The sequence below is a fragment of the Acomys minous genome (assembly GCF_964271855.1).
Source record: "Acomys minous genome assembly, chromosome: 2".
NCBI lineage: Eukaryota > Metazoa > Chordata > Mammalia > Rodentia > Muridae > Acomys > Acomys minous.
The window spans coordinates 60,609,896-60,633,092 of NC_140484.1; the positions used below are offsets into that span (position 1 = coordinate 60,609,896).

The 23,197-nt window shown below is 47.7% G+C and overlaps 1 protein-coding gene across 1 annotated transcript in view; it reads left to right on the plus strand.

The window, feature by feature from the left end:
- The window catches only part of TCERG1L (transcription elongation regulator 1 like), a 197,870-nt gene that overhangs the window by 34,013 nt on the left and 140,660 nt on the right, over positions 1 to 23,197 (plus strand). The window contains exon 4 of the mRNA XM_084758363.1: positions 13,720 to 13,917. Coding sequence (XP_084614489.1) covers positions 13,720 to 13,917 — 198 coding nt within the window. The remainder of the gene's footprint in view (positions 1 to 13,719; positions 13,918 to 23,197) is intronic.

Sequence of the window (23,197 nt, forward strand, 5' to 3'; positions counted from 1 at the left end):
TTGCTTTGTAGACCAGGCTGCCCTCAATCTCACAGAGATCTGCCTGCCTCTGCCTCCCGAATGAGTGACTTTTAGCTTTAAGGCTCTGGAAGGAGACCCATGTAAGAAGGGCTCCTTCCCATGATGCCCTGGGCATGGGGCCAAGGTGGCAGGATTAGACCTGGATTTGGCCCTTCAGTGCTGAGCTGGGAAAGGCATTTCCCTTCCATGGGTTTGGGAGGCAGTGGCCCTGAAAAGAGCATCTATCATAGGCTCCCGTTGGGTGTTCTTGGTCAGTACACATGGCCGTGTGCTCTTCTCTGAACTCCTGAGCCTATTAGGTGTCACCTAAGGTGGCAATCCAGATCGGAATAAAGGGACGGCAGCCTGAGGCATTGCCACCTTTACCACCAGGGCTGAGCTTTGACATCACTGGACAGAATCCCACCCAGCTGATGCCTTAGCTCCACTAGAAAAGCCAACAGATCTTGAGATATTTGGGGGCCTGATCCTAGTGCTTGGGAAGGAGACTCTGCAATCTGGGTATGCATACGGATCTACAGTGTGAGCCAGACACTGTGAAGTGGTCCTGCGAGCCAGGCTTCTCAGGATGCTGAGGCAGGAAGATCGCCTAGGCAAGGTGTTTATGGCCAACCAAGGAACAGAGCGAGTCCCTGTCTAAAAACTAACCATAATAAAAAGCACGAGTCGCACAGCAGTGGGGCCCATGGTGTGATGCGCTGTGCCCCTGAGGCGTTGGATGAAATATAGCTGGAGTGCCCCAGCCCTTTGCAAAGCAGGGTGTGTGCATGGGTGCGTAATGACTGCAGATGGAGAGAGAGAAAGGGGCTACCGGAACAAAGTGGAACAGAAGTCAGTCTCAAAATTCCTGTAGGGACAGAACAGTCGAGAGGATCACAGCCCATGCCCTCACGGATCTCCTCCCCTCAGCTTTGATCTGTATGGAGCATGCAGAGTGGGGAAGTGTTTGGCTGTTGTACCCTGGGCAAGTGTGGTCCTGGAAGGTGGGGTTTCTGTGCTTCCTGTCAAACTGCATTGGAAGAAATTAAGTGATCCGTTGCTAATATGGAATGTGGGTGCTCTTAGAAATGGTGTTTACTAGACTCTTTCTCATGTCTGCTGGACTCGCCAGCTGCCAGGTGCCTACTTCTCTCCTCAGCCTTCGTGGAAACAGTATTTGCTTTTCTGAGGCTCTGGGTAGACTTTAGATACAGGCTTATCTTCCGCCATAGGGGGGCGGAAATAAAGGAAACAGGTGATCCAAGAAGGAAGGCTTTTTCTTGCCACACATTCTCCACAAAGTGTCCTTCTTCCTTTTTGTTTGTTTATTTGTTTGGAAAGCTTGGAGAATCTGTTCCCATGATCACTCACTACCACTTTAAGATAAGTCCTGGCAATATTGTCTCTTCCCTGAGGACCTGAACAGAGGGCCTTCTGTGTTGGGCACCCACACCCCCAGCCTACTACTGGTTGGCCCTGTGAGGCATCATTGAGTCCTAGAGTTCTCTGGGTCACTGCGGGATAAGGCCCAGGGCAGGACTCCTGTTAGGAGGAGGCGCTCAGCTCCCTGGGAACCTGTGGTTGAGCCAGCATGCGGAAGACAGGTAGTGTGACCGCACCTGAGCTTAGGTGTTAGGAGACTGAGTGGGAGTGAACAATTCGAAGCCCTGAGATTGTTTTTCTTCCCCTTTTTGTCTGGTTTATTTTCCCCTTTTTGTTTGGCTTATTTTAATTGTTATTTTTTAATTGAAAAATTTTCATATAATGTATTTTGATCATTCTTCCCTTCTCCTAGGTCTTTCTCATCTCTCCATCTATTCAGCTCCATACTTTTTCTTTAAAAAATAAAAACAAAAACAAGTAACACATAGGCACACACACACACACACACACACACACACACACACACACACACACACACACCCCACAAAGGCACAAAAAATGAAAACCAAAATATACAAGCAAAGAAAAAAAAAAGACAGAAAATGCCCAAACAAAGCAAAATGAGATGAAAAGTCTACAAGAATATCATTGAGTTTGTTTTGTGTTGTCCAGCTATTCCTGGGCACGGGACCTGCCCTGATGTGTGGTTAATATACCCAGTGAGACTCAATTTTTCCTTTGACAGCAGGTATTAATTGCAGACAGCTTCTTGGTTAGAGGTGGGGACTTATGTCAATTCTCCCCTCTCAGGCTTGGGACCCTGTCTGGCTTGAAAAACCTGTGCATGACCCCCGTGAGGTCATATGTGCATAAGTCTTGTTGTGTCTGGAAGACACTATTTCCTGGGAGTCATCCATACCCCTAGCTCTTAATGCTTGTTCTACCTCCTCTTCTGTGTAGATCTCTGAGGCCAAGGGGTGGGGTTTGATCCCATTTTAGCATCCTGTTTAGGACATGGTGCCCCAATGTCCCTCATTCTCTTCACATGGTCCAGTTGCAGGTCTCTGTATTGTTCCCATCTGCTTCAAGAGGAAGCGTCTCTGATGATATCTGAGCAGGGCACTGATCTATGGGTATAGCAGGATGTCCTTAGGAGTCATTTCGTTGTTAATGCCCCTTTAGTAGAACAATAGTGTTTGATTTTCCCTAAGGCCATGGTCTATCCAGACAGATGTTCTTGAGGTCCAGGTGGACCCAAGGGATCCATAGGGGACACTGAAAAAGTACAGCCATAGAGCTGGGAGGAGGGGGGGGACACAGATATGGGACAAGTGTGCCAAAGTGAGTGGGTACAGGAGGCCCCAGGCATGTCATCAAGTAGAAAGTGGATCCTCTATGGGAGAAGGCAACAAGGAATATGTATGAGTTAATCATTCCTTACCAGGTACCTTCTGTGTGTCTAAACCCTATGTAGGTAGTGGTGTAGGGATGAAGGAAGCCTACAGGAGGGGTACAGAGGAATATTATGGGCTGAGCATGGCCAGCAGTATATATTCAGGTGCCCTGGGGAGGAAGCCTTACTCCTTCATGAGAAGGTCTCTCCACAGTCCCTCTGATGCTGAGGCTGAGAAAGCAAACCCCAAGGCTTTGCTCTCAGGTTCCCTTTAGGAGTTTGGTCAAAGAGGTTCATCAGACTCAGCAGAGAGTTCATCATAACCGATTGGGGCCCTGCACAGAAACCGCTCTCCACCATAGCCAGGGCCTCCAAACCCCTGCCCACAGTGACACATACGGGAGCCCAGGAAGGGTGTTCTGGTGGTGGCCCCCAGCAATGCAGTCTAATGACATCATTGTCACGAGGACAGTGTTCTTCCTTGGCTGGCTGAGGCTTCCAGGAGGGCAAGATAGGAGTGGCTGGTAGAGCTGCCATGGGAGGGTCAGTCCCGCCCTGGTCATAACCCCCTGTCGCTCTTGTCTCAAGGCCTCCTTGCCTGCCCCTGGCTGGCATGGATTCTCTGTTTACACAGCTCTTGGCCAGGTCCTGCCAGGAGAGATTGGAGGAAGAAGCAGCTTTGGAAAGGGTCTGCCTGAGATGCTACGTGGGGTCTGAAAGAAGCTGAGTTCTGGCTAGATATGGAATACAGAAGGCTCCAGAAAGGGGGAGGTCTCAGTCCCCATCCATTCATCGGATGCTGGAAACCTGTGTCTGTTCCCCTATGCACTGCCATCCAGGCCATTCCCCCTTGGCTCCTTGCTCCAGATTCATGTCTAGTGTGATTCCCACTGTGTAAATGCCAGTGGCTAACTAGCAAAGGGCTTCTTCAAGGCATGTGTGCTCTCAGAGGATACCCTACCTGGACAAACTTTTAGTTTGCAGTAGCCACCACTGAAGGACACTTGTGTGGCTTTGGTATCTCACAGGGGTGCAGAAACTGGGGCAGTAGGACATTGCCTAGCACAGAGGCCCCTTGAAGACTTCCCCATTTTGGAGGCTCAAGCATGAACTCCAAGAAAAAAAGTGAACATTGGAACTCAGTGGGCCAGGCAAGTCTTCAAGGTGACCATTTGCATCCCAGTGGCCGCCAAGGCCACTGAAGTCCAAAATGACACCAACACTCTCCCTGTTACCTCCCTTTGCTGTCCCACTGATGGGAGATTGCCTGAGAGTGCGGCCTTTCTCGTTCTCAGAGGCCATTGTCTGTGATTGGGACATAGAGCCAGGCCAGGGAGAGCATGGTGACCAGGGGTTGTCCTCCCTACCAGGCATGGGTTTTCTATGGGCCACTCTGAGCATCCGGATTCTATGATGCTCCCATCCCTGGGAGGGCAGGGCAGGGCAGAGCAGTGCAGGGCGTCCTTGGGAAAGGCAGCATCTTAGACACCACTGGGCATGTGAGAAGAGTATTGCCTATTGGAGTTCAGCAGATGGTCTAGCACAGCTTGCAGGTTTGCTTCCTTGGCACCTTCAGTACTCGTAACGAGACCAGGAATTAGATGTCTCTTTCAGAAAACAACCAGAACAAACAGCAAAACAAGCAAATATTGGCCGCATCATTAAGCCACAGTTCAAACACACGGAGGCTGGATTTGTATCAGAGCTTGTCTCACAGACCCAGGAAACCCGTCACTACTCTTCCATAAAAACACGGTCGAATCCTAACAGATTTTCTTGTCCCTTGGAGCACAGGAGACCAATGCTCTCACGTAATGGGAAGAAGGAGACTGTTGGTGGCTTCCCCAGCGCCCTCTGTGAGTTCCGTGGTTTCAGAAGTACCCCTCCCCCCCACCACACACACCCGACCTCCCTGAGAGCCCACAGCATGTGCTCCATGCACCATGAAGTCATCACCTTCATCACTCAATCATTTCTGCAGAAATGATTACCAGTCAGTAGCGCGGCGCCTGAAGGATTTCCACCAGAGCCGAAACCATTTGCTAAGCAGACGTCGCTAACGAACGGTTGTTTATTTCTTTGAATGCTTTACTCAGCAGAGAGGGTGACAGCTGGTGCTCATCAGATTCTGCTCGTCAGAGGCTCTCACCATTCTGCTGTTTACCCAACACTCTACAACTTGGAATCCTAAAGTTTGCCCCGATAGGGGTATCCTCCCTGACAGATGTGGCGTCTCATAGTGAAACTTTATACAATTTGGATATTGAATATTTAGCATCTCACTTACTCCATAACCACTGGTAGTCACGATCCCTAACAATATCTAAGGTGGTCCCCTAGAGCCCTTGGTGCCAACATTCTCCATTTCTAAGCAGAAGGGGCTACCAAGGGCTGAGTTCTTACCTGTCATAGAACATGGCCAGAGATGGGAAGGTCCAGCTGCCCATCCCTTGTGGGACATCTCTGGTTCTAACAGTGCCAGCTTAGCCCATTTACTCTGAAGTCTATGGCTTTGGAACTCCTGCTTGCCCACTGTCCCAGACCTCATAGACGCCATCTTTCCTTTCCCTCTCTTTTGTCCCAGAAAAGCAAATTTCAGCACCAATAGTTTCAGAGTTTGGAAGCAGGTTCCAAGAGCACATTCAATTGTCCTATGTTGTACATGCAGAACTCACTGTCCGCTTTCACTTCAGAGGTCAATGGTGTCTTAGTAAGCAAGGACTGCTAGCAACCTGATGCCTCTTATGTACATGGCCTGGGAGAGTCTGGCCACCTCAGTGTCTCAGGTGTGTCTATAAAGGGAGGGGCATTAAGAGCTCAGCTTTTCTCTGCCACAGCAGGGTGCTGGAAGATCTCCTCTGTGTGAGACTTCCTTCAAAGAGAACACGCAGACCCTCCTTTATAGTTTGAGAGCAAGGGTATATGGAGTGACCTTGACAACTCCAGCAGCTGTGAGTGTCACCAGTGGTCAGAGTCTGGACCAGATGTCTCCAGGGTTTTGGCCTCTTTGCCAAATAACTGAAAATAATGCTTACACGGACTTGCAAAAGTAGCAAGATGAATTCGTGTGGAGAAGAATGATAGTTCGAATTATAGAAGGATGCACCATTAAGATTGACAGTAGGTCCCATAAGTAAGAGTACTCAAGAGTCCTTGGGTAGGGCCTAGGGCCCTTGTTACTGGTCTAAGGGGAAGGAATGAATGACTGATTTCTAAGGGGAATTCTCTACTTTGATTCTCGATTGAGTTATTAACTGTCCATGACCCTTTTCATAATGTCTCTGGTTATAATAATATCCACATCAATTATGTATATGCATAAGATGGTAAATAGGGGGTCTCTCTAAAAAAAGTTACTAGCGGACACAGTTTTGGTTTATTGCATACGCACTCAAAACCTGTTCAGGTCAGATTAACTCTTCTATTCTTTATACCTGGATACATTGGGAATACACTTGAATAGAAAATGTCTGTATTTGATTGTTATCAAGGGTGGGAAAACAAAGGTATACTTTGTTCAAAGTGGAGAGTACATGTAGCCTGTTGCAGGCAGGGATGAAGGCCTCTGAGGTTTCTGGGAGCTTTGCCTGGAGAGAGGTTGTGTGCACAGTATGTGCAGTTGAAGGAAGAAGGCTACCAAGGGCATTATTAATAGGTGTGCATGAACCCCAAACCGTGTGGAGGTGGGGTCCCTGGATCTAAAATGTCTCCTATGCTTACCTGCCTCACAAGATCAAGGGCACCAGCAGCTTAGGTTGAGCCCACACAGATGTGTCTCATGAATCCCTGTTCCTTTACCCTCCCACCCCCTCACTCCCATCACATCCCCCGCCACCCAGGCTGTCTTCAAGGAAGCACCTGGTTAGTTACTGGTTTGCTTAGAACACTGACTTTTATAAGTAATTCTTACGGGATGGCTTTGCTGGTTTATCTCTTTGCTGGCTTAGCAGGTTTCTCTGGCTGTACCTATCTTATCTTACTATTTATTTACTCAACTAAGGGATTTTTCTGAAGTCCTTTGGGGAAAGGGAGTTCCTGTCATTATTTACCAGCTGACACAGTTTATTGAGCGCCTCCTTGCTTATACTCCAAAACTCAGCTGAGAGGCAGATCTCAGGGGGTAGAGCTGGCATCCAGGCTCTCTTGGCTCCGTGCACTTCCTGGCTGGTGTTCTCAAGCAGCAGGTACCCAGCAGCATTTATCTATTTGTGTCCAGTGATGCCGCGTGCCTTGTTTCTATCGTATCGTCTTTCAGTCCCATAGCTGTGTGCAGCTTGGCACAGAGCTGCTCCGCTCTGATCCAAGACTGGGAGATGCGATGGAAGGAGAGGCCAACAGCAGCGTCCTGCCTTCTCCCATGCTTTCTGAACTACGAATCTATCTGTCAAAGTGTCCACTGTTGTGAGTGTGGATTATTTTTTAAATTTTAAATTATTATAATTTATTCAGATTACATCTCGATTGTCATCCCCTCGCTTGTATTTTCCCATTCCCTCCCGCCCTCCCTCCCTCTTCTGCCCTATTCCCCTAGACCTCTGACCAAAGTGGACATTTTCTCTGACCATATGACTACAGTCTATCAGGTCTCATCTGGATAGCCTGCTTCCCCTTCCTTTGTTTGCTGCCGCCGGGTCTCCTCACTAAGGGGAAGTGATTAAATGAGGGGCACCAGAGTTCATGCAGAGGCAGTCCCTGCTCTCCCCACATCCATGGAGAATGAGCTGCTCATTGACTAGATCTAAATAGGGGGTCTAGGTTTACTGCATGCATTGTCCTTGGTTGGGGCAATAGTTTGTATAGGCCCCCTGGGTCCAGAGCCACAGGCCTTGATGGTCTCCTGAACACTTTGCATCCTTCCATCCCCCGTTGTTCTTCCATACCACTCTCACTTAGAGTCTAGCAGTGAGTCCTAGCATCTGCCCCAATCCTCTGTTGAATGATGTCTCTCAGAGGACATCTATGTTGGGCTAATATCCACTTATAAGTGAGTGTCTTTCTGGGTCTGGGTTATGTCACTCAGGATGATCATTTCTAGTTCCATCCATTTGCCTGCAAATTTCAGGATTTCCTTAGTTTTCAGGGAAATGCAAATCAAAACAACTCTGAGATTCTATCTTACACCTATCAAAATGGCTAAGATCAAAAACTCAAGTGATAGCACATCCTGGGGAGGATGTGGAGAAAGGGGAGCACTCCTCCGTTGCTGTTGGGAGTGCAAACTTGTGCAACCACTTTGGAAAGCAATCTGGCACTTTCTCAGAAAATTGGCAATAGTGCTACCTCAAAAGCCAGCTATACCACTCCTGGGCATATTACCCGAAAGATGCTCCACTATAAAACAAGGACATTTTCTCAGGTATGTTCATAGCAGCCTTATTTGTAATAGACAGAATCTGGAAACAACCTAGATGTCCCTCAACCAAAGAATGGATAAAGAAATTGTGGTACGTTTATGCAATGGAAACTACTCAGCTATTAAAAACAAGGAAATTGTGAGTGCGGATTCTGATTGTGAATGTACTTAGATTGAAAACTACGGGTGGATAGTAAAGGATCCCTGGGGGTGTGTATGTCTGAGAAGCCTTCTGCAGATGATTAGGTCATAAGGGCTCTGATATACACATAGATAAACTTGTGGGTGGGTTCACTGTAGGACCACATTACTGGAAAGTAGTGAATGGGAGGAGACAGGGTCTATGAGGAGGAGCTAGAGGCCCATGGCTGTGGTGGCTAGCCCTTGGCATGGCCCATTTCTGCATACCCTTCCTTCTGTATCCTGTCTGTAGTGGTGTAAGCTACTCTGCCATGCTCTCCCTCCCTGATGTGATGGACCAAACCCTCTGAAGCTGTGAGCAAATGAAATTCTCCTCCTTCATGATATTATTCCGGGTGCTGCATCACAGCAACTGGAAGATATCAGAAGAGCAGCCTTCTCCCTCCCAAAGGATCTCCTGCTTGCTCTCATGACCTATGTCCTGTAGAGGAGGTTTGGTCACCACTGTAGCATACCCAGTGGCTCTTATATATTTGAGGTTAAGGGTCACAGGGGCCAGGGGCTCAGAAAGTCTGAGGGAAGCTGGACCTCTTCTCTCCCTGTCACCTACCAACACTGGACACATGGTTCACGTTGATCATTAACTTTCTGTCACCACTGGCATTTGATTGATTTTGTGAACATGTTGGGAGATGGTGCAATTTTGTATGAAGCCAAATGAACTCAACATAGGTAGAAGAAAAATAAAACCCATATTTTCGGTTTTAAAGGGAAGATTAATGAGTCATAGTTATTTTGCTTTTAAGTTGACAGATGATTTTTGGCAACAAAAATCACGTGGTGATTAAAAAACGTTTTCATATTTCTAGCTGCAAAATGCTTTCACCTGCGCTAGCATCTGTTTCTTTTATAATGGTACCTTTCTCTTCTACCAGTCAAGGTCACTTTCATTTTAAAGAATAGAGCACGTTTTTTCCAGAAACTTCGCTAGGTAGCACATGGCTGAGATCATGAGGCCTGGCTCTGTAGGCCATGCCTCTCTATAAAGAAGGGACATGAAGGCATGGTCCCCCTAAGTATGGCATCCATTGGCTCTGAGAGGCTCATGACTGATGGTGGCTTTCTGGAGCATATTTTAGTAGTAGAGTCTTTTTGTTTATCAGATTACATTGTCAGCATTGGAGCATGTGTTCGTTAATACTTCTTCACGGATGGAGGGAAAGTGCCACTCACAGGTCCCACTCTAGTTTGTCTCCTGTGAGAGGTCTGCAGCCTGGACACTTGTCTGATGGGAGGTGCTTCTAAAATAGGGAGCTCATCCCATCGGCTCAACTAAGGGGGCTGTGTGGCATCAGAAGAACCGATAATAACACAAGACAGGGAAGATACGTGAGTAGGAAGTTGAGGGCTTGACAACTTTCTACCCCCCTTTTCTCCTTCAGAATAATGCAGTCTAGGCTGGGGCCAAGCAAAAGCTGCAGATGTGGGTCTTCCCCTTGCTGGGGCACGTGGACTTACGTATTCAAGTCCTGGCAAAGGGGAGGGTGGAGGTAAGGGCCTTGAAGGGGAAGCTTGGGTCAGTGGTGCGGGAGTCTTCAGGGCCTCCTTCACCTGCCTGTTCATGGACAGTTAGCAGAAGAATCATTGGAAATGACCTCAGCCTGGGTCTCAGATACAGTGATTTGGGCACGAAGGCTATGACTAGCCCTGAGGATGGGGTCTGGACCTTTCCTGCAGCACCTGCCTGCCATATATGCCTGCTAAACACACAGCCTGGTCAGGGATGCAACTTCCTGGATGCAGGGACATTCCTGGTCATTACCAGAAAAATAACTTGAGTTTTGTGCTTCTCTTTTTAGGTTCCAGTCTGTGAATTATGTCTGGGGACAGTAGCTCATTAAAATATCTACAAAAACCTTAGGTCCCTTAGATGTCCCGAACTTACTTTCCTGCACGAGAGACCTGGCTCCCTGCAGGAGGCTGTTCCCTGCAGGAATCTGCTCCCTGGAGCTCTCATAACAGAAGGCGTGGGCTACTTGTCTGTAACTTATGGCCATGAGGGACTGTGCTGTGGGGCTAAGAGTCAGGTGTCCTGGACAACTCATTCCCATTGGCTTCTGGCTGGGCACAACTTGGGTCTGGTAGGGATGAGAGACGGTGCTTTGGGGGGGGTGAGTAGAGAGCAGGGTACTGTAGAGGGATGGCTCCCAGGAGCTCCTGGCTGGGCAGGACTTTGGTCTTGTAAGGATGAGGGCCATGCTGTGGAAGCCTGGTGTGCTTTACACTTCTCTAGCCTACTTATGCCACGCTACCTTACTTTCTAGTGGGGGTTTCTGAGGGCTCTCATAATTGTACCCTTTGTGTCTCACCGAACTGCCCCCCCCCCCAACTCCAGCCTGATCACCACCACCACCCCTCCTCCAAACTTCTGGCATCTCTTCAGACTACTGAGCAGAGCACGTGTGTAATTACATCCCAGCTATATTTTCTGTAGCCGCAGTGAAATGGGTTGAAGCGGACCCTCGGGCTGGTGGTGGGTGCCTCTGAGTTAGAAACATTTAAATGGATCTTGAAGTAGATCAAGACATTCAAAATGTCCTTGTTGGCTGACCTTACATCCTCAAAGTGCTGACAGCGTTTTGGCTCCCAGAACTGTTTTATGTGACTGGAAGACACCAATTTGTTGGCTCAGCTGTTTCCACATGGCTACTTTTCAGAGGGAATACCTGTGACAGGGGTGAGGATGTGAATACGGCACACCTGTGCACTACTCTGTTCTCCGGGTGTCCTGATTTATTGGCTATTGAGAGCTATGTGAGGGTGAGGCTGTTGATTCTGTAACTCATTATGATACAGGCAAACACACAGGGGGATTGTGACACATTCCGTATCAGTCGGACTGTGCTGCCAAGGGAACTGCCGGTAGACAGAAGGGCAGCAGCCTCAGTGGGGACCAGGACACTTGCCAGTTGTCTATGGGGAGTTTCTATCACGTAGGCAGTACATCCCTGAGAGCACTGATTTCAAATGTGTGTATGACAACCCTGGCAGTCTACTGCACACAGAGTAGGAAGGATCAGACCCAGAGCCCAGATGACATGGAGAGCACGTAAGGCTGTGGGCAACCAGGGTGCTCACTTCCTGGGCAGGAAGTGCAGCAGGAAGACAAAGCTGGAGCTTTCTTTAGAAGCTAATCATGGGCTGGAGAGATGCCTTAGTACATAAAGAAATTACTCCACAAGCTGAGGACCAGAGTCCGGGTCCCTAGAATTCCTGTGAGGCTAGACGTGGAAGAATATGCCTGTAATCCCAGCATTCCTAGAGTGAGATGGGAGACGGAGGCAGCAGAATCTCCAGATGCTTCTGGGCCAGCAGTCTGGCTTATGCAACAGTGACCAAGAGACTGTCACATACAAGGTGGGACTAAAGGACTGATACCTGAGGCTTCCTTCTGTCCTCTGCATGTGTTACATGTCACATGCCTGCCTGCACTTAACATACAGGACATGCACACGTATCACACACACGTGCAAATATTAAAAACAAACCAAAATAACTCCCCTGCGCCACATGACCCATCAATTAGACCGTGTTGTTTACCCAAAAGGAATTGAAAACATGCCCATGAGTAAGTCTGCGTGCAGATGCTTATAGCAGCCTTGACCATGATTGTCAAGAGTTGGAAGCAGCCAAAATGTCTTTCAGTAGGTGAGTGGAAAATAAACTATGGTATGTCCTTATAATGCAATGTTACTCAGTGATAAAAAGAAACGATGCTATTGAGTCATAACAAAGACAGGAAGGGAACCTGTGATGCAGATTGCTTGATGAAAGAAAGCAACTGAAAAGGCTGGCGGTGATGCCTGCAAATGCATGGAGTTCCTTAAAAGGCCAAACTGTGATGCTTTGGGATCAGTGGCTGGGTCAGTGTGAGGGGAAATCTGCCTGTTGTTAACCTCTCATGTGGGGTGCTATGTGGATACATCCTACATTTGTCAAAATTCACCAGGAAGAAACCCACGGAAGGAAAGTTGGCCTTTAGTTAACAGTGTGTCAGTGTGAGCTCATGGGTGGTGACATGCAGTCCCCTGGGGAAGGTGGTAATGACAAGGGAACTGCCAAGAGCTATCGGGGAGCACAGTGGTTCCTGCTTAGTTGCTGTGTTAGTGTAAGTTTAAAAGATGGTGTGTGTCCCTCTTAGGGAATTTGTAAAGATGGGGAGAGAATACTGATTCTTTTGCATAGACACACAGTCAAGACCTTCTTTTTTTTTTTTTTTTAAGTTTTTCCCCTATGTATAGTTTTTAAAAAATCTCATTACTTTTCTAGATGCCTTCATATTTCTCTCTCCCTTATGGATGAATCTCTTGAGGTCCACATTGAACAGCCTGTCTGCGCCTACCCAGAACGCAGCCCTGTCTCCTGAGCGTTCATATACAAAAGGCAGCCAGGGTGAGGCCATGGCAGGAACTCCTGGCCTGACCCCGCTCACCATTCTGCAGCCGACCTTATCAGCTGCACACCTGCGTCCACCTGCCTAGCCTGATGTCCCCATAGCATGGCTCTACTCCACTCTGCTTCCCAGTTTCCTCAAAGCTCCTGTATCACATGGGTCCCACCAGAACTCTTACACCTACTGGTACCTCTTCCTAGGGGCCAGCATGCCTCACTCTCTTCTTTTAGAATGATTGTACCTTGTGTCCTCATGTCAATAAAGGTCAACCTGCTGAAAAATTGAGACCCAACCCATCAATTCATCTCCCTTGACTTATACCCGTCAACCTCTATCGTAAAACCAACTGGGAAGAAGTGTGTTCACTGTACGCTTCCTTTTGGAAAGTTCTCGGGAAAACAGGCCTTCCACCTGGTCATTGCTTAGCACCTTGTCAGCTCCCAAAGATGACGGATTGTACCGCTGTAAGATGGATGTTTAAAAGTGACTTTGTAGCTTGAATTCCTCGCTCACTGCCAGCAGCCTTGGTGCCACCCCTTGATTCTGTATTGGGATCACCTGGGAGAGCCTGGCTGGGTGGTGATTTCTCCACTGGATTGGGGTAGGTGGTCAGCATCTTAAGGCCCAGTGCTTTAGAACCCCACCCATCCCGGCCCACAACCACCCCTTTCTGCAGAGCCTCCCCACCTTGATTCTCTTAGTGCTGTCCTCATGGCCACCTCAGATGACCTGTGTCACACATGTGTACCACAGTGACATGATTTCTCTTTAATAGTGAGCATGTCCTCGATCCTCTTTGGTGACTTCAGTAACATGGTACTCCGAGCATCACACAGCGAAGTGTATGTGCTGAATGGCAAGATTAACATTGGGGACAATGCTAATCAGTACAGGATGTCCCTGAAGGCAGGAGTGGTACTTTGGCATGTTTTGTGGGCACTGTTAATCTGAAATGGGTGTGTGTTGTATGTGCTGACCTTGGTCTCTCTCCCACAGGTGGTTGCCATAACAGCCTTAAGCCAATCAACAGTGGTCCCACCATCACCATCACCGCTGCTGCGGCTGCTGCAGCCACTGCCATGGTCTCTGTAGACCCTGAGGAACTCCGGGGCCTGTCCCCTTCCATTATGCAGCCGTGCCATTTCCTGACATTGACCCCCATCAGAATCCCACTCCGGACTGCTCCATTTTCAGGTAGGAACAGTATACCATCTGAAAAAGCCGTAATTGCTCTCAGAATCCAGCTGGAGAAGCAGGGCCAGCTGGGCCCAGGGGCTCAGTGTCTTGGTCACTGTCTCTGGCACATGCTGTGGGCTATTGGATGCATTTGCTCAATGTCATACTATACAAACATACGTGGACTCTATGGAGCAGAGCTTGATTGTGCCCGTTTGGATTTTGATATGTGCATGTGCTCGAAGAGATAAGACCCTTTCACAACTCATGTACATATTTCAGGGCCCCAAGGCTTTTGTAATTTCCTTGTGTTGGCACACAACAGAGACCAAGGGCGACTCACCCAAGAAGCAGCCACTGACCTAGCCAGTGATATACCAGGTCCCATTGCTGAGCTGCCCATGGCTCCTTTTAGTTCTGCCTGGGATTTGAGATAGCTGCTCTGGGCATGTGGGAAATCCTGCCCACCAGACAGGGGCAGGGAGGGTGACGGCCCTGAACCATTGGTGTGCAGGGTACCAGCCTTTTTGAAGAATTGGAGGGGATGAACTTGAGGTACCTCAGCATCCTGAGGTGCAAAGATTGGAGATGTGGGCTTATGAGTTGTGGAATGGGTGCCAGACTGGCCACATTATCTGTTGTGTCCATGTGATGTGCCTACTGCTCTCTGTGTTATATTTGGTGACTGGAATCAGTGTGTCCTATGTCCCTGTGTAATACTGGTTCTTCAAACATGATAGTAGTGCCAATTTGGAATGCCAGAGGGTAAACCTCCCATACCTGAGTCTTGGCTGCTTTAGTGGGTTGGAAATGTGCTGTGGTAGGGCTTGCACAGGAAGTCTGCAGGAGAGAAGTTGCAGCGTGCTGAGAATCCTGTGTCAACAAATCCAAAGCCAGAAACTCTCAGCACTAATCTGATGCCATAGGTGGGGAAATTCCATGTTGGAAATTGGTTTGTTAGAAACATTATATAATAAACCCAAGCCTATGATATGCATTATATAAAGTATATAAATTCAAGTTTAGACTTGATGTGTTATTATGCATATGTGAATATTCTAAGATCTGGAAATATTCCAAAAACAATACAATTTACATCTCAAGCACTTTGGATAAGGGATGTTTATCCATGTCATTAATTGCTATATTCTCAGCAATAGGAAATATATTGCTACACATGCACATGCATGCACATATATGCACACACAACATATATATATATATACATATATATACATACATGCATATATATTCAGATATATTCACATTCACATGCATGCATATGAGGCAAGGATAAATAACTCATGTTCCAGTTTTTGCGTGTGTGTGATTTCAGTTATTGGTTTTTTCTTTCTGGTGAATCTAGTATGGTCCTTTTCAACTGGACTTTTGGCCTCTGTGTTCCTCTTCCAGCTTCATGGATTAGCTGGCCAGAAGCACACTGAATTGCCCAGAATGAAACCTGCATTCCATCTCAGTGTGCTACTGAACTCCCCTTTAGATGTGATGGGAACAAGCCCTTGGGCAGTGTGTATTTGAAGCCCACATTCCTGCTGTATGAAGCAGTGGGCTAAAACTGCTTGGATCCTCTGGTGTTTATGAAAAATCATCTTGGAACCAGACACTGTACTGCCTTCTGGCTTCCCTTTCCAGGTCTACTGAAACCCAGGGGTGCCCAAGCCAGGGCTTCTTCGGGAGGTGTGGCCACCTGGTTGTGTTGGCCTGGGTCTCTTCTCTAGCTGGCTGCAGAAGGCCATTGAGGGGTGCTGGGTATAGTTCAGGTGAAGAGCCATATCAAGTGTCCTTTGAGCTTCTAAAAGGAGCTGGAAGGATGCACAGTTTGCCCATTGCTCTGGTTAGTAGTATGTCAACTTGACAGATGCTTGAGTCATTTTGGAAGAGGGAACCTCAACTGAGAAAACGCTCCCACCAGACTGGCCTGTGGGAAAGTCTGTGGTGCATTTCACTGATTGATGATTGTTGTAGGAGGTCTCAGTTCACCGTGGGCAGTGCCACACATGGCCTGGTGGTCCTGGGTGCTGGAAGAAAGCAAGCTGAGCAAGTGGCAGGGAGCAAGCCAGGATGCAGCATCCTTCCATGGTGTCTGCTTCATTCAGTCCCTGCCCTGACTTCATTAATGAAAGACTGTAACCTGGAGGCTGTGAGCTGGAATAACCCTTCTCCTCTTTGGGTTACTTGTGGTCACGATGGGTTTTTATCACAGCAATAGAAACCCTAACTAAGACCTGCGTCATGCTGTATGCCCATTTCTAAGCCACTTTTCAGGAGCCCATCGAATGAGTGACGTGAAGGAATAGATTCTTAAGAGGACCAGTTTGCCAGGAAGTTTCTGTCACTCGTGCAAATGATGAACCAGGCTGGGATCAGGAGGAAGACAGAGTCCTTAACAGGCTCAGCACGAAGCAAAGTTTTGATGGGTAGAAAAGGCAAGTCTGATGCAGCCTGTTCCCTCTGCAAGCTTGTCTCCAGTCTGTGGTTCTTGGTGTAGCTGCAGTGAGCAAACTGTGCATAATGGAAGGGTAACCACCATGTCACATGATGAGTCTGACTATTACTTGATGGAAAAAGCCGGACGCCCCAGAGGCTTCAGACAGTGTGGGTTAATGAGGCTTAACTGAGAATAACTTTGCCTCTTGGGGATATCACACAACCACCAGATTTGGGTTATGTCAGCGTGTGGGTAGAGGCTGGGTCATGCAAACCTTATGTTAGCCCCAAGTCCTACTTCCATTTAAATCCTTGGTTTAAGTCAGAATACCAACTAAGAAACTGTGAGACCTTGTACTGGGGCAACATGAATAAGCTCTGCTGGAGTAGGGAGGACAGTGTGATGTGATGTTGTGTGGTGTGGTGTGTGTGTGTGTGTGTGTGTGTGTGTGTGTGTGTGTGTGTGTGTGTATCCTATTATCTGGAGCACCAGAAGGAAATATCTCTTGGGAGAGAATGGAACCAGAGGAGCTACACTAAGTCTGCATCCCTGGTGTGTGTGCAGAGTTCTAAACCCGTACTCAAAGAGCCAGGGACCTACTCTAAGCTCAGTTTTGATGGGGTAGTCTCCTTTGATGTGTAATGTGCAGGGCCAAAGCCTGAGGCTGCTCTCTATAGGCCCACTGCCCGTGGAACATGTCCCTCTTCTGGACTGCATGTCCCTCATCAGAAGGCTATGTCTAGGCTGTGTCTTTCTTCCATGTACTCCTTCGTGGAGAATAGGAAGTGGATCTGTGGGCTCAGCAACATCCCTGGTCCAGCCCCTGTTGGGTCTTTCTCAGGTTGAGAAGAGCCACTCTGTCCGCCTGTGGAATCTAATGCTGTTGGTTGCCCACCTGTCCCTGAGTCCCACTTGAGGCAGAGGGCAGTTTGAAATAGGAGCATGTCTCATTTGGAGACATGTTGTCTATTCAGCTGACAGCGTAGGCTGGTGGCTGAAGGAGCCACTAAGGAAAGGAGAACAGATTAGGGACTGTCCTTTCTCCAGCAAACAGGCTTTCAGTCACTTCTTGCTGATCCTTGGGGCTTCAGATAATAAAGGAAACATATTCAGGAAAAGAGGTCTTGGGCAGCACACCTATGCCTCAATGATAGTCTGGGTTTCAAGGACGTGGCCCAGAGCAGGTATGCCTCCATGGTGTTTCCGGAATGAACTGGCCTGTCCTGTAGTCACTGGACTATAGTTCTGCTCAGACCTTGGCTAGAAAAAGCAAGCCAGGTACCTGATGCTCTCCCCATCTGATGAAGTGTCTGAAATGGCTTTTCTCCACAGAGTGATAGAGTTTATTTTTAAAGTGTGACCCACCCTTTCCAAGAATCTCAAGTGAGGAAGGTGAAACGGGAGCTTAGAGACCCTGTCTCTAGTATCACCAATTACGATCAGATACAAATATTGAAAAGCACCATCTGCCTCAGAGACCATTTGCCACCTGTTCTCTCGCTTCCAGAACTATTTATTGGTTTAAATTTAGCATGCCGTCTTGCCACAGAACAGCTGGGCAGTGACGATTTTCTTTGTCTCCTAGTGACTTGCCAGCCAAGCCACATACCAAGTCCAAGGCATCTCGGGGCATCAGTGTCGCCCATGGCCTTCCAAGTGCTGGCAGTTCTCTCATTAAGGAGATCCACAGCTGCTAGGCTACCTCTGGTTACAGAGAGCCAGGCGCTTGGGGTAAAATTGGCTCCTCTTTTATTTTTATTATTTTTTTAAGTACATGAATTATTCCTTGCTCTACTGTAATAAAAAGTGTCATAATACATACTGCGGTTTTAAAGATTTCGAGGGACAAAATTTCAGAAACCCTGAAGCCATATAATTACTGAAACTCCCAGGGGCCTGGCACCTAGAGGTCGCCCTACCTAGAGGGGATCATGATTGAATGTAAGCAAACGAGCAGAAGGCTCTGCGTATTTATTATCTGAGTATTTATTATATTGATCTCCATAAAAATGCCCCGAGCCTGATTCCTATACAAGGCAGTGGGTGAGGGCCAGAGCTGCCTCTGTGGGGATCCTGTTACTGAGATCTCAAAGTAAGGACTGCTTGCACATTGAGTCCTCCCTGCCACATTGCCCACCTTTGGCCATTGTACCCCAGAACCTCCCATCCCTACCATCTCCAAGAATGTGTATACTTTAGGAGGGGGTCTATGTTTGTTATCTCTACCACAACATCCTGTCCACCCTATCGTTGAAAAGGAAACTGGAAATATATCCTCATCCCCAAAGGACTTTAGTGCTAGAGACATCTCCTGTCTCCCTTAAAGAGGGCTGGTGGGACACAGTCACTGATCTCTATCCACCCGGGCCCCTCCCATTCCAGAGGTAATGAACCCCTGCAGTCCTTCCTCTTCAGCTTGTGAAAAGCCTCCCCCACTTGCAAATGTGTCATTCCTGGGCAGGCTGTGTGCTGCCCCGTGGGGCTCTGCTGAATTTAATAGAGATGAGCCACATGCCACATGTATGCATTCTTCTGTGACTGTGGTTCTGCATGCGCTCCTTAGCATGCCCCTCAGGCTCATGCTAGCAGACCACCTGCTCATACAGGTAGCAGAGATACCCCATGCTTGTGACTCAATGGCGGCGGGGGTGGGGCATTGGGACACTTCTTGAGATGCCACAGAACGCTCTCACCTTCCTTTGCAGAAGCGCTTTTGCTTCTCTGCTTCTGACCCCACTCTGCTGGTGCCCCTCCCAGGGGCCTTTCCCAGGTCTCTAGAGACCGCCCGTGCACCTCCAATAGTCCTATGGCCTCCCCCAGCCTGATGCCCTGTGCTTCCACGGTCTCCTGTGCTTTCTATGTGCATTATATAGACTGCAGAGCTCAATGTCTTCCCTAGTCTTCTAGTAAGTAAACTGATCACAGAGTGCCTCAGGGCAGGCAATACCCCCTATGCCCAGACACTGGCTCAGTAGCTCAGGGTAAGACCCCCTACCCCAAATCTTAGAAGTACTCTTTCTGTGGCAGCTTGAAATGTTGCCTGCCACCCCCAACCCCCCCCCCCCCCGCCGCCCCGTACTGTTCACTCCTTACCCAGTCCTCAAGCACTGCAAACCCCTGGCTGCCTCAGGGCCTTTGCACTGGACATCTCTCACATGAGTGCTCTTCTCTCAGCCTCCCAGTGCCACATATGGCTGGTTGTTCACCACTGAGACAGCGCTGGTCAGGGAGGTGGCCTGAGATCTTTGCTCTGCAGCGTGCTCTGGGATAACCGCCTTCACTTTCTTGTATGCTGACTTTGAGGCATGTATCACTGCCAGGAATAACCTTTGGTGTCTATTTTTGCTTTGTTTTCTTCCCCCTTGGCAGGTCAGGTTTGTCTAAGTGTCCAAAAATCGCTGAAAGTAGACCCCAGGCTCAAGTAATATATAAAAACAAAGAGCGTTCATTCTGCAGGAAAAGCCTGCATACAAAATGGTGGTGGTGACCCCATGGGGAACTCTCAGGCTCTTTTAAAAGCTTCTAGGGGAATCCTGTCTGTGGCTACATGACTGTAGATGGGATTGGCCAGTGCCTGTGGAGGTGGGTTGGTGCTCGTGGAGGCTATGGGCCTTTTACCCATTGGCACATGTCACTTTTCACTATGTATAACAAGGCTTGAGGAGCTGTCTGTCAGCAGCTCTCTGATGAATGGACACAGTTAAGGCCTATCACTGCCCAGCAGCTGGTACATACACTGAGTGCTCAGCAAAGAGACCCTGGGGTGAGAGCCAGCATTGCTATCTGTTTCCTGTAGGAAAGTGATGGAGGGAACCCAGCTCTGAAAATGATGACTGTTCCCACCCAAGCCTGCTCCTGTAATGGGTCATGCCAGAAGCAGGGTCACTAGCTTTGAGCTATAGTCATTGTGGGCATGGTAGGGGTCATGCTCTCACTCCAGGCATGGGTTCAATGACAACTCTGATCGGGACGTCAGGAAGAGGGCAAGATGGCGTAGTGAGGCTTTTGAAACAGGACCATACTCCCTCCGTCTTCTCATGATCTCTGAATTCCTGTAATCCAAGATGATCAGCTGAAAGGTTCAAGGGTCTCAGCTCAGGCAGCCTGCCCCATTGCACTGAGGCCAGTGGAGACCCATCCCTAAGCCCCATGCCCAAGGAAGGTAGGGTGGCCAATGCTCAATGCCTTTCAAGGATCTCTGCATCCAATGTCCCACACCAACCATAATTTCACACCCCATGTCAGGACTGTTGTGCCAACCTGAAGGCCAGGCTGACTTATTGAGGAGATGCTGGTCCTGGAGGCAGTTCATACATGCTATCTGGTGTCAAAGCTCCCTAGAGCCTGGTGATGGCCAAGTCAGGAAAAGATGGTAGTCACCTGATGAGATCTTGAATGGACTCTGTGAAAAGGGACCTTCTAACCTTCTTTCTCTCCTACCTAGTGTTGAGGTGTTGGAAGGTCCTAGGAGAGAAAAGGAGTGGACAAGGGAGGTAGAGGTATAAGGAGTTAGGTTAAAATGGATTTTAAACGTACATGCTACACTGCCTGTATCCGGTGTGGCCCAGACATCCATGAATGTTGCTCGTTTTATTTTGGAGGAATCTCAGTACCAAGGATCCGCCTCTTGAAGTCAGAGCTCCTTTGTCCATTCACTTGGGTTTTTTAAATTTGTTGAAAAGATCTTAATAATTGTGTGGTGTTTATTACCAACTCAGGTGTCAAGTTTTCTGTACTTTGCTGAGTCAGTTTCCAGGATTTTCTTCTTCTTGTAGGCAGGCCTTACTACTTTTTTTCCCTAGGGTTGTTCAGGCCACCACGGCTCTCTGTTCCAACACTTGCACTGGGCTCCTTTTTGTTCTTCTCTGAGGGTGCTGATGGAGATCCTCACTTCCTGCCTCTTAACCTCTTATGTTTAGCATAGACTCACTCATTCAAAGGTTCTGACTTCTATTTTACTGTTTGTTTCAAACATGTGACATGCGTTTTGAAGTACGTAGGTAGTGCAATGGTTACTGTAGCTAACCAAGTGGGCATCCACGTCTTATGTGAGTATTTTACTTGCCCATCTCAAGACAAGCGATCACCCACTTGAGTAATAAGCTCATATCATTCATTTGGTGTTTAAAGATCTATGTATGTATGTATGTATGTATGTATGTATGTATGTATGTATCTATCTATCTATGTATTTATCCATCTATGTATCTATGTATCTATGTATTTATCTATGTATGTATGTATGTATGTATGTATGTATCTATCTATCTATGTATCTATCTATCTATGTATGTATCTATCTATGTATCTATCTATGTATCTATCTATGTATCTATGTATCTATCTATGTATCTATGTATCTATCTATCTATCTATCTATCTATCAATCATCTATAGCCTATCTATCTATATTTATTTTATTTGCCTGTATGTGTATGAGTCTGTAAGTTTTACATGTACCACATATATGCAGGAGCCGTCACAGGCCAGGAGATGCCAAAAGATTCCCCAGAATTTCAATCATAAGAATATGCAGATACTGAGAACCAAACCCAGGGCCTTTACAGGAACAATAAGACTCTCAACTATGGAGCCATCTCTTTGGCACTACATTTGACCTTTAAACTGGTCCTGCATAAAGCTACTCTTAATGTTCTCTCTCTCTCTCTCTCTCTCTCTCTCTCTCTCTCTCTCTCTCTCTCTCTCTCTCTCTCTCACACACACACACACACACACACACACACACACACACACACACGTGCGCGCACATCTGGTACAATATCTTTTGCACATGAGCTTCTAATGAATACTTTTTCACTACATCTTGGCTGTTGGGGAGCAATAAGGGATGCACATTTCTTTAAATGTGACCCCTTTATTCCTTTAGGTATACATTCAGAAAAGTGAAGTCTGGGTCATAGGGTAGGTCTTTTCTTAACTTCTTTAGAACCAGACATACTGTGTCTACTGTGGCCACATGGACTTTTCTGTTCCTGCCCTCGATGAACTAGGGTTCCCTTTGCTCCAACCCTCATGGAGCCTGTGTACTCACACTCTTCTCCACCAGTGCCAGCTCAGCACCCTACTCTGTCTCACAGGAGTCTTGATCTCCATGCGCTGATGGTGGGAGGTGTAGCCTGCCTTTGCCCCTACCTGCTGGCCTCCAGTGATGAGCAATCTATCTTCTCCCACCCCTTTGCTAATTGTTGTGTGTATTTTCTTGAAATTAGCTTATGAGTACTTCAACTTTGTATATTAATGCCTGCCACACACCCAATTTTAAGATTTCCCCTAATCCATAGGCTGTTTTTTGTTTGTTTGTTTTGCTTTTGCTTTTTTTTCATTTTGTTGATTTTTTTCTATATAGTAGATGTTGGTGGAAGAAGAGTGTGGAGGAGATATAGGTTTTTAATGAGAAGCAGCCCTCAGTGTGGTGGTCCAAGGTGTGATGGCTCCACCTTCACTCAGCAGAGGAGTGGGTGGGCGCTGGAGGTGGGTGCTGTGAGTCGGGCCAGAGCACAGTGTTGTAAAACAGAAAAATGTCATTAATAGCCTATAATTATGTTTTTAAAATTAAGGACAAAATAGTTTAGGGGGTTTTAGCACGGCCTTAGAGAGGGTGAAAGTCCCCAGGCCAAGTCCAGCCTTCCTTCAGGATCTGGGCAGCTGTGCAGGCATCAGCCTTTCCTGTAGACTCCTTATCTTCTGGTCACGTTGGACCCTGAGGCAGTGGACTGAAGGGAGCGAGCTTACTTCAGGGCTCTAGTCTGTCCAAACCCTGGATTTCTGTGCAAGTAACATGGAACACAAGCGGAAACTGTTAAGGAAGAATGGAAAATGGAATGTGCT